Below are 11,614 nucleotides of genomic sequence, written 5' to 3' on the forward strand. Positions count from 1 at the left end.
CAATGCTTGACAACTGTTTCCAATATTTTTTTCCTAATGTGCAACCTGAACCTCCCCTAGCACAAACTGCAGCCATTACCTCTTGTCCTAACACTAATTTCCAGGGAGGCCACCCCCCATCCACCTCACCTCAACATTCTTTCAGGTAGAGAATCGTAAGTTATCCTCCTTTCCAGACTAAACAATTTCAGTGCCCTCAGCCAACCTCCATAAGACTTGTGTTCCAGATCCTTCACAATGTTGTTTCCTTTCTCAATGTCTTTCTTGTAGTGAGGGGCCCAAAACTGAACACATTACTCAAGATGCAGCCTCACCAGAGCTGAGCATGGAGGATGATCACTTTCATGCCCTTGCTGGGTATACTCATTCTGATACAAGCCACCACATGGCATCGGCCCTCTCGGCCACCTGGGCACACTGCTGCCTCATGTTCACCTGGCTGTTGATTAACACTCCCAAGTCCTTTTCCAGATCCTCTATCCCAAGCCCGCAGCATTGCCTGTGGTTTCCATAACCAAAATGCGGCACCTGGCTCTTGGTCTTGTTAAAGCTCACCCCACTGCCCGCCACCCAGCAATCCAGCCTGGCTATGTCTCTCTGTAGCATCTTCCAGCCCTCACACAGACCCAACGCTTCCTCCTTTCAGACACCAACACGCCCCTCCCTCGCAGAGGAGGCCCTGCAGGCGGAGCGCTGCCCGGCATCCCGGCACTCGTAGCTCCCCGCACGGAGCGACATGGCGGCGGCCGCCCTCGCAGCGTTCCTCCTCGCCGCCAGCGCTCTGGCCAGCAAGTACTCCCGGGAGGCCAACGAGGGGCTGGCTGACGCCAAGCGGCGAGAGGTCGGGGAGTTCCGTGTGGTGAGGCTGAACCAGGTCTGGGAGAAGGCGCAGCGGGTGAGTGAGGGTTTTCGCCTGGGTTTTAGGCCTGGAGCCTCTCCCTGGAGCCGCACGGTCAGGTTCTCGCAGCCCCGCTCGCTGGGAACTGTGCTGCGGTGACAGGGACCTCGGGAGGTGCCCTGTTCCTCCTTTCTGCGGTGCGTGCCTGTGTTATGGGAGCGCAGGCAACAGTGAAACCTCACGCTGAAGGAGTGGAAGGCAGAGGGAATGTGTGTGTGTGGAGCCCCTTTGGTACGGAGGAGGGTCTGAGGCTCACTCCTGCACCCGCTGCTTGAACGCAGCAGCTCTGTTTAGTGATACACTCATCCTGCCCTGTTTGAAGGCAGCAGCCTTCTTCCCTGCTTTGCTTAGGGCAGGAACTTGTCACTAGCCCTCATTACTGGAACTGCCAGGTACTTATCTTGAGTATAGAATATCCAGCCAGCACAAGTGTTCTGCTCACACAGAAGCAAAATTCATAGGATGGTCTGGGTTGGAAAGGGACCCTTAAGATCATCTAGTTCCAACTCCCCTGCTATAAGCAGAGACACCTCCCACTGGACCAGGTTGCTCAAAGCCCTATCCAGCCTGGCCTTGAATTCTTCCATGAAGGGGGCATTCGCAACCTCACTCAGCAACCTGTTCCAGTGTCTCACCACCCTTACTCCTAATGTCTAGTCTAAATCTACCCCCTTGCAGTTTAAAACTATTTCCCCTTGTCCTATCACTGCCTGCCCAGCTTTCCTGTAGGCTCCTTCAAGTACTGGAAGGCCACTATACAGACCTCCCAGTGCCTTCTCCAGTATGAAGAGCCACAGCTCCCTTAGCCTATCCTCATAGGGAAGTTGATCCAGCCCTCTGATCATTTTTGTGGGCCTCCTCTGGACCTGCTCCAAAAACTCCACATCATTATTGCACTGGGGGCCAGAGCTGGACACAGCACTCTAGGTAGCAGCCTCACGAGAACAGAGTAGAGGGGCGGAATCAGCTCCCTCAACCTGCTGGGCACATTTCTCTTGATGTAGCCCAGGATACAGTTGGCCTTCTAGGCTGCAGGCACACATTGGATCTTTCATCAACTGACACTCTTCAGGGCTGCTCTCAAGTCATTTTACACCCATCTTATATCTGTGCTTTGGATTACCCTGACCTAGCTGCAGAACCTTGCACACAGCCTTGTTGAACTGAATGAGAATACCATGGGCCCACCTCTCAAGTCTGCTACAGAGAGAAGAATTGAACTCACCCAACTGGTGAAGAAGCAACAACTATACAGTATCCCTCCTCCAGAAGCAGCCCAGGCCCAAGAAACATCCTCCCTTCAGTGGTTGACCATTATATTGAGTCCAGGGTGGCTCCAGGTGCAAACAGTTTACCTGTGCTGGCTAGGCCAGCCACAGGCCTTCACCAGGTGCTCAAGCACCAATTCTAACCATGAGCTAACAGTTCCCCTAAATAAGGAACAAGGAATGTGAGTAATGACCTCAGTGTTTTGTCGTTTAATTTTTAAACTTAACTTTCCATCTCTGCTCTTAGTTGTTCCAGCATATGACTGACATTAGTGATGTGAACTGCTGTCTGTTAACACTTTTTCACCTGATGCTATTCAAGATCCTGCATGAGTTGATCTTGAAGGAAGCAGATCATGACCTAAATGCTTTAAATTACCCTAGTGTATTTACTTTTATATTATGTAATTTGGACGGGCAAGAGACTTCCAGCAGAACATTGCAAATAATTGTGATGTTTAAAAGTTACATACCAAATTATAATGACAATTATTGAAGTTGGAATAGAAACTTCCTTTTTCTCCTTAGAAAACAGTGTACTTAATTCCTTATTTTTTATTGGCCATTTAAAATGTTTTGTTAACAATGAGACTTCCCCAAACTTTTTATTTTGATAATCTGACGCTACTCTGTGGTGCTTTTACAAAATGCAAAATATGTGTTTATGAGGTTATGCTAACTGCAGTGGATGTCTAACATAAACTGTATTGTGTAATCTTTTATACATTAGTGTGTTTCTGATGGCAGTCATATATTTACAAGATTATATTATCCTATTTGCAGTACTTAAAAGTTGAATTAATTGTTATCTGAGTTACCAGTGGTAACTTTTTATCCTGGATTTGCTCAACCTATCAACACATTAAGTCATTATGGCATTAGAGTGCAGAACTACCAAGTAATGATTAGTCATTTCCATCACAATTTGTAGCAAATTTTTACTCAGTCTTCCTCTCAGAACATCAGGACACAGCGCTGCTGAGTGAAACAGTGTTACTTGGTGCTACCACAGCACTGAAGCTCTGCCTGTCAGGTCAGCCTGCCCCAGAAAAGCAAAGTAAATAAGGTTCTCATTATTTTAACTCGCAAAATTCATAACTGAAGTGGTTTCTGCTACGTGCTTAGTTTTCATCAAATGGTTCTCCGAAAGCAGATGTTAAAGAAGATTATAGAGAGGTTTTAGAACTAGAGGGATCAGAATTTTTAATATATTCTATAAAGTATATATTTACCTATTATTCCAAGTACTCTCAATTTTGGCAGATTATTTCAGTAGGCTAAGTGGAAGATACACATAAAAAGCTGGTTTAAAAATTGCAGTAATTAAGTAGTCTTGTGTCACTGAATGTAATAGAAGATCCTGTGTTGAACCCAGAAACAATAATGTGCAGAGGTTCCTGAATTCCCTACAGTTTAGTGCACTAACTCAGAATAATGATGTTTTTTCCTAGTTATTTGCACATAACCTGATGATGCTCAGATGAATGGCTGAGTCTTTTCAGTGGCATCGGTTTAAAGGTCAATTTCTGATGTTTAAAAATCATGATGAGACCTGCATCTGTGTATGTTAAACATACTGAATTCTCACTGAAAATGCAAATTTTTGTAATTTTTAATCTGTTGTTAATGACAGGATTAAAAAACAACAACAACAACACTTTAGTCAGTAGATTCTTGCTAGGACAAATGAGCCAAGCTGGTCTGAAGGTGGGTCTGAGCTCCCAGGAGCTGGCTGCTAGCAAGCTTAGGTGAAACAACTCAGAAAGCTCAGGCAAAACTTCTTTGGAGGTCATACTGCTAGCACATGCTTTGATTACCTCTCTTCTTTGGGCTTTTCTTCACCCCCACCTTCTTGTTGTAAACATATGTGCAAGAACTTCTTAAGGATGAGCATCATTTGTTTCATTTCTTTGTTTCAAAGAATAACTAAAGTGTCTAAAATCTGGAAAGTATAAAGTTTGGACTCATTTTGCAGCAGTGCTGCTTAGCCAGCTGCATATTTAGTTATTGTCTTTATTCCTGTTTTCTTTGTGTATTTCACAAAGTTTCAAGCTGGTGTATCAGTCATTTAAATCTTTATTTTTATTTGTAGTGCCAATGTCAGTATCTTCTCTTTTTCTTCTCTCATGTAGGACAGGAATATTTCTAGGTTTTGTATGTTTTTCATTCACATAAACCATGTTGAGAAGTGAAATCTTGGAAAACTATGCACTTTGTTGCATTGGTTCTGTGACCTCCAAGGCCATCCTCAGTATCCTGGTAGCCTGCAAAACCATACTGACAAATGAAATTTCCCAACTCACTAAGACTGTGTGCTTAGAAGACAATCCACAAGAAAGTATATGTGCTGAAAAGGCACAGAATTTGAGAATTTCAGTTGTTATTGCCTGTTGTTAGTAAAACCAAGTGGAGTCACTTCCTTTCTCTGTTTTTATTTAGCTTCATCTCTCTGCTGTGAAACTAGCAGAATTGCACAGCGATCTAAAAATACAAGAAAAGGATGAGCTAAGCTGGAAAAAACTGAAGGCTGAAGGGCTAGATGAAGATGGAGAGAAAGAAGCCAAGCTTAGACGCAACTTAAATGGTAAGGTGTCTCTTTACAGAAGGGTTTAAACTGCACGAAACATGTTTGTTTAGAAACCTCTGTAAGTGTCTGAACCATTAAGTACCAGGTTGTCTTTCAAGACAGTCAGTACGCAGAAGCTGTTTGAAGGTCAGTAGGGATGTCAGGAGGCTAAGAGCTTCCTTTGCTTCTGATGTTGTCTGAAAAGATCATTCAACTCTTCATCCTAAACTGTTAACCTGCCCACAACTCTGAAAGTCAAGGATGCAGCAGCCAGCCTTGTGTACATTCATAGCTGGTTCTAATGTATCTGTATCTTCTGTGTTCCCTGCAGTCATTATGACTAAATACGGAATGAACGGAAAGAAGGACTCTTACCTAACTGATACTAACTACATTAAAGATGGTACAGAAAGTGATACATTGGATGACCCAAGACTAGAAAAATTATGGAGCAAGGTGGGTAACATTTCCAGGAATTCTGGCATATGAAATCAGTTTTTCTTCTCTTCTGAGAGCTTTCAATCTTGGAACTGAATTGTTTTAAGCTTTACTGCTCTAATTTTTTATGTACTGGCCAAACTGTTGTGCTCTGTAGCATGTATCGTTGTGTTCTGTGGGCATCCTATGTGCATCCAAGTCAGCAGGTGTGGCTGGTTCTCTTTGCCAAATAAAACACCCAGAGCAGTCATGGAGGATAAGAACCTCTGTTTGTTAAGACAAATAGAATATTTCCTCAAATGTCACTGATCTCAAGATTTCCCTTTGTTGTTTTTCATGTTCTTCTTGTTCTTTCTGTGTGTTGTTGTTGTTGTTGTTGTTTGTTTGTTTTTAACTGTGCATTTAAAATAGAACTACTTAATGGAATGTTTAGAGAGGAGAAAGGAGATGTCTGGGGAGATGTTTAAATAAAGTACATTCCCAAAGTGATATTCAAGTGAGACTTTTGCATGAGAACTAGAAAGTGTACTGTCTGTTTGGGCAGCTAAAACTGGCAAAGTAGTAATCTTAAAAAAATGAAATGATTTGTTTTTTAGAAGCAAGTAGTCATATAAAGCAAAGAATCCTTAGACCAATCTAGTGCCCTGGTAGTAAAGCAGAGAAAAAGTTTTGCTATGTTTTCAAATGTTACTGTAACCACATGCAGCTCTGGTGAGGAATACATTGTTATATGCTGTGGGGAGTAGTAAAGTTCATCACTTACAAGTAGGTATAAATCATTTTCACTTTTGGTCATGCCATTGCAAGATGTAATCACGAGACTTGTGGGCAATTAAGGCTTCACTAATTGCTGAACGTAGTCCTCTGAGGAACAAATCACTGCAGAGCAAAAAGAATCATAGAAATGCACTGTAGTGATACAATCTTCACTTGCCAGTAGAGTAGAATTTCTTGAGTAAAGATTGATCTTAATATTGAGCTACAACGTAGGCAGTTCTCCATGGCCCTTATTTTTCTATCAAATTCTTTTCCACAGAATATAAATGAGAGAGGCTTTTCATTGGATAGTCCATAGGAAGCCAACTTTGTAGATCTGAAACAAACTTTCATTTGATATGATTAAAGCTACTGTGTTCCTGAACGTCTAGTCTTGACCTCAAACTTATGTAATGGGATTCAAAACAGATTATGGAAGAGCTGGGCTTAATCATTTTCTAAATGTAGCAGGGAGAAGTTTCAGCAAAGGAGTGTGTCTAATAGCACATGGCCTGGGAATCATAACTAGCTCGTGTTTCTTTCAGGCCAAGACCTCTGGGAAGTTCTCTGATGAGGAGCTGGATAAGCTTTGGCGAGAATTTAAGCATCACAGAGAGAAGATTCGTGAATACAATATTCTGCTGGAGACTGTGAGCAGAACTGAAGGTTTCTGAACATTTTCCTGATGTGTTTACATCTCTGCCTATTGCCTCCATTTTTCCAAGTTTCTTTGAAAATCTCTCTGTCTCATTCCTGCCAGAACTCCTTGCAGATGCTGACCTTCCCAGATACTTGTGTGGTTTAATTCTACGTTAACTGCCAAAGATCTTACCTGTTAATGAACGTGTTGCCATTTCAGTTTTCTAATTCTTGCTTGAGTTTCAAGCAGGGAAGATATCATCAGATTACTAATGATGGCTTGTTGGACTTTACTGGAAATTTTGCAGCAAGTACAAATCCACTACTGCAGATTGTGGTTCTAAAGTCTGCAAGACATGGATGTTTCACCAGTGGAAGCCCAAGAGGATATATATCTTAGGCACTGAGCCTGAGAATCTTTATCCAGTGTTCTGTATTAATCCTAGTTAAAATTTTGTTAGAATTAAACTGTTCTAAAGCTCGCAGGCAGCTTGATGTTTGCATTGTAGAGTCCAAGCTGAAGCTGCTGAAAGCTATTTCGATGTTGGATGTCCTGACTAATTCATGAAATGTCTGAGGGGGAGTTATAGGATTTACCAACCATGCCTATTCAATTTCCTTGAGATAATGCTAACCAAGGAAAATAAGAACATTCCATTATTAAAACCGTAGCTGATCGCCAGTAGGAGTTAAAAGGCATTTCTGTAATATCACCCTCCAGAGCATGGAGGAGCAATTATCATAGCATTCACCTGCCAAAGGAGATACTGCTTTTTAGAGTATGATGTCAATGCTTTACTTGCACTCAGTTCAAATACGAAGAACTGATTGTATTTTATCCGTCTCATTTGAGGGACTTCTAGGGCTTCTTACCTGTCAGGATTTGGCCCACAATCAGTATAGCGTTTCTCTTTCAACAGATATTCACAAAAATGTCATCAACCCATCTGAAGAGAACCTGGTGAAAGAGGAAGTCTTGCACAACAAACACAGAGAACTTAAAGACAAGCTAAGAAGCATCAACCAGGGGTTTGAGCGTTTGCGTAAAGTCAGTCACCAGGGATATGATGCAACCAGTGGTATGATGACAGTGGTAATTTTTAATGTTTCTTTGGTATCAATTTTATAAAATAAAAATCAGTGAGAAAGTAGTAAGATTTAATCACAGTACGTCATGTTGCCACAAAGAGCTAAAGAGGTACATCCAGGCTGCTCTGTGTAGTAGCCAACACAAAAAAATGCAAGGACAGCCTCTAAAGAAGGTAGTTATTCCTTCCCATGTGGGTATGGAAGACAGATCACACCCTCTGCACCAGGGGGTCAGATGAGTTAGGGAATGTGCAGGACAAACAATGGCACTAATTAGTTGTGGGGGTTTTATTTTTGCTTTTAAATAAATGCTTGCTACAGTACAATTGTTTTAAGTTAAGTACTTGGACTTTTCCCCCTTTTCATTTAAGTAGACTTACTAGTAATTCATTGTTTAGTATATCTGCATACTTACTTTGCATAAAAGCATTATGTTCAGATTTTTATTTTGTGATATTGATATGTGTTTGTGTAGAATTTGAAGAACCAAGAGTGATTGATCTGTGGGACATGGCAAAATCAGCCAATTTCACTGAGAAAGAGCTAGAATCTTTTCGGGTAAGTAGAATTCTGGTAAGATCTCCCACCGAAAGGTATTTTCCCACATAGAGAAATGATCAGTGTTACTCTTAGGGCAACCAATTCTATACTACTTTTCCGGCACCAGAAAAAAAAAGTCATTATTTAATGTTTCAAATATATACATATGTGATACTACTCATGTGCATTGTCCTAGGAGGAGCTGAAACACTTTGAAGCAAAAATTGAGAAACATCATCACTATCAGAAGCAATTAGAGATTTCACATGAGAAACTAAAACATATAGAGGGGACTGGAGATAAGGAACATCTGAACAGAAACAGAGAGAAATATGCCATGCTAGAAGAAAAGACAAAAGAGCTCGGATATAAGGTCTGTATAAATCCAGTGTACATACCTGTTGAAAATTAGACTCAGTAGTGGAGGGAATGTCAGTTACCCAGTGCTGATTTTTTTTCATGCAGGTAAACATCTTCCAGGGGAGGAGGTTAAGGCACACTTGTGCTCCATGTTTAATACAGGATAGGCATGATTGGTTTTTACACATCTAATTCTAAAATGCCTGAAAATTTTCTAGTCTCAGCATTTCTGGAGAGCTGCCACATGTACTGATAGCAAAATCTGAACATACTATATTGATTTATTTATTCTTCTAGCATCATTTATTGTCTTACTGAAATTTGTTCAATACGTTTCCTTTTTCTTCTAGGTAAAGAAGCATTTGCAAGACTTATCCAGCAGAATCTCTCAAGGTCTTCAACACAATGAATTATAAACGTCTGTTCTCCTTCATGGGATCAATTTATGAACATAAAACAATTGAGGAATTTTACAAACAGGATTAGCTGAGCAGTCCTTCCAAAATACAAAGGATTGAAGAGTTGTCCTGTAGGAAAACTTTTTGTGGTCCACTTAGTTTTGTGTTTGCACGATCACGTTAAATGATTACATGTAAATCTGAATCAAGGAACAGCCTTTGAAATAAGTCACATCACAGGGAAATGTGAACTCTCAGAAGAGTCCTGCTGGTAAAAAAAAATGCTGATCTTATAGTTAGTCAAGGTATTCTGTTCAATGAAAGCAAACACCTGAGGTGCAGGATGTTAAAAGTTCAGAGAAGTTTACTGTTTCAGCGTTTGGTTTGATGCATTTTCCACTGAAGGTAACTAAAATATTTCTACTCAACTGAGCATTGACTCAGAGCTGCACTGTATATGAATCATGTGAGAGGAGGAGGAGGAGTAAGGAAGGAAGAAGTATTGAGGTCAGTTCACACAACTTACAGACTAACACATCTAAAGTTACTGAATGTATGTGTACAGTTGTGTCATTCATAGTTGCTTCATTTTGTTACACTTATTCATTAAAAATCAAAACAAGATACCAGTGAGGTGATTTTTTTCTTCCCTTTTGTTGGATGACAAATAACCAGATGGAATTTTTTTGATCATATACGCCCATTACTTGGAACTGAAGTTAACTCACACGTATTTTTAATACAGACAGGGTAGTTTTGCACCACAAGAATGTGTTTCTATATTCTGAATAGGCACAAGGCTTTCTAAAGCAGCTTGTCTCTGAGTGTGTACTCCAGAAAAGCCTGCCATAAGTTTCTATCACTTTCTCTTTCAAGACCACATCTTCCTGTTGCACAGAAGAACTTTGGCTAGCGTTAGCCACTGGTGCTGAAACTTTCTATAATAGTAATAATGCTGACCCTTTATTTCTAAGGATGTTTTCTTGTGAAACTGCCAGGAACAAGACTAAGGCAAAGGTCCAGTGTAGGTAAATCATTACAGCTGCTTGGTTGAGATCTGTCAATCTCACAGAGCTGTAACATTCCATTTTAAGAAACTGGTTTCAAGCCTCAGTTGCCATATCTGTTCTGAGAGACAGTTTGTGAGAATCAGCCACTGCATACATTACTTATCCAGGGCCTGAGTCTATGGTGGGCTGAAAGTAGTAAGATTATGCACGTATAGGCTATTTCATAGTGTGCAAGTGATTTGAATGAAAACAGTGGTAACAGTCCTACTGTGAGATTTTGAGTGTCTTACTTTGCAGCAGTAAGCAATTATTTACTGCTTTTGTTTTAAGCTGTTATTTATATTTCAGAGCTGTTATTTATATTTCAGAGAATCATTGTTCATCAGTATGCAATGCAGGCCCCTATTAATATATATTAAGTCAATAACAGTTCTTAAAAATAACATGATTCAGATGTTTACAGGGAATCGAGAGAATATTAGCAGCTTTGTGATTCTGAAAGCACCACTTGCAGTTGTAGTTGCGTTGCCAGTGATGTTCCAGACCTCAACTTCAGCCTAAGCACCACAACTGGTTGCCTTTAGTCACATAAGAGACTTGAGTAGAGCCAAATTCATTCTCCCTCTATCAGCTGTAGTGCCAAAAATGGTGTTCAGTAAGGCACAGGGCAACCTGTACGTTTTCAGCTCCGGGATTTCATTAAGAATATTTTGTTTGGCCTGAAGCAAAGTTACAATTCCATAGATAATGGAATTTATAGAATTATTTCTACTGTAGCTAGAGGCAACTGAGATTACCAGTAAACATTCATCTTAGAGATAGTTCATGTTGTTTCTGGTGCATGTCTCCTTTGGTTGGTAAGCTAAAAAAAGTAAACCCCAAAACAGCCACAACCTGATTCTACTCAAGAAAGAGAGATCTGTTTTTTTCCAGGATGCTTCTAAATAACCATTTCTTCCCCAGACTATTACAGTAGAGGCCACTCAGGTTTCTTTAACACAGCAGTAGCTGCACTATGTTACACATTTATCTGTCTTCATTGTGAATTTTTCAAGATGAATGCAGTATAGAAATGCTATACAGCTTCTGTAGTTTGCCCTCTGTAGAAAGAGAAGTCCACATACCACAGCTCAGTTCGGTGTTCAGTGGCTGAACATCTGAGGAATTGGAGCACATATGCAACATACATCAGCAGAGTAAAGGAGCTAATGAAAGCAATGATGTCTGAGAAGTTCCCACATCCAGCTACAACTCCTGAAGTGTTCCTACAGTCAGCAGTAACACTTGTGCTAAAATGCTATATGGGTTGTACATGAATGGGAAGTGCTGGATTCACAGAACACATCCAGGTTCAGAGCAGCAGTAGTAATGGTTGTCTCTCAGTGAACAGTTGCTTCAGCACTGGCCTCAGCACTCCCCATAAGCAGAGCTGAGGGCTGCAGCAGGTTTTTACTCACCATATCACAACAGTAACCAGGCCCAAATGCTGGGTAAGCTCCAGCAAAGAGCACTTCAGTGTACAAGAGACTGACAATATATATTTACACATTGCAGTAATTTAAAATTAGGAAAAAGTCACAAGTAAAAAATACTGGAAGGCTGTTTCTACTGCAGTCATTTCACTTCAGTCGTTGAATACAGCTGTTAATGAG

The 11,614-nt window shown here is 40.8% G+C and overlaps 1 protein-coding gene across 1 annotated transcript; it reads left to right on the forward strand.

Annotated features, from left to right (window-relative positions):
- The first annotated feature begins 733 nt into the window (after positions 1 to 733).
- LRPAP1 (LDL receptor related protein associated protein 1) lies at positions 734 to 9,000 on the forward strand. Its single transcript, XM_065735839.1, has 8 exons — positions 734 to 895; positions 4,606 to 4,750; positions 5,064 to 5,188; positions 6,472 to 6,592; positions 7,486 to 7,644; positions 8,130 to 8,212; positions 8,391 to 8,567; positions 8,905 to 9,000. The coding sequence occupies exons 1-8, from the start codon at positions 737 to 739 to the stop codon at positions 8,968 to 8,970; spliced, it is 1,035 nt and encodes a 344-aa protein (XP_065591911.1). The 5' UTR covers positions 734 to 736; the 3' UTR covers positions 8,971 to 9,000.
- The last annotated feature ends 2,614 nt before the right edge of the window (positions 9,001 to 11,614 follow it).

The sequence above is a fragment of the Cyrtonyx montezumae genome, unplaced genomic scaffold (genome assembly GCF_038088225.1).
Source record: "Cyrtonyx montezumae isolate F1298 unplaced genomic scaffold, pur_monq_1.0 scaffold_2, whole genome shotgun sequence".
Lineage (NCBI taxonomy): Eukaryota > Metazoa > Chordata > Aves > Galliformes > Odontophoridae > Cyrtonyx > Cyrtonyx montezumae.

What these genes read in the sequence shown, in the direction of transcription:
- LRPAP1 (XM_065735839.1), top strand. Translation starts at nt 737, where the DNA reads ATGGCGGCGGCCGCCCTCGCAGCGTTCCTCCTCGCCGCCAGCGCTCTG. An exon ending in TCTGGGAGAAGGCGCAGCGG is followed by an intron (nt 896 to 4,605) that starts GTGAGTGAGGGT and finishes GTTTTTATTTAG; the next exon opens with CTTCATCTCTCTGCTGTGAA. An exon ending in GGGATATGATGCAACCAGTG is followed by an intron (nt 7,645 to 8,129) that starts GTATGATGACAG and finishes GTGTTTGTGTAG; the next exon opens with AATTTGAAGAACCAAGAGTG.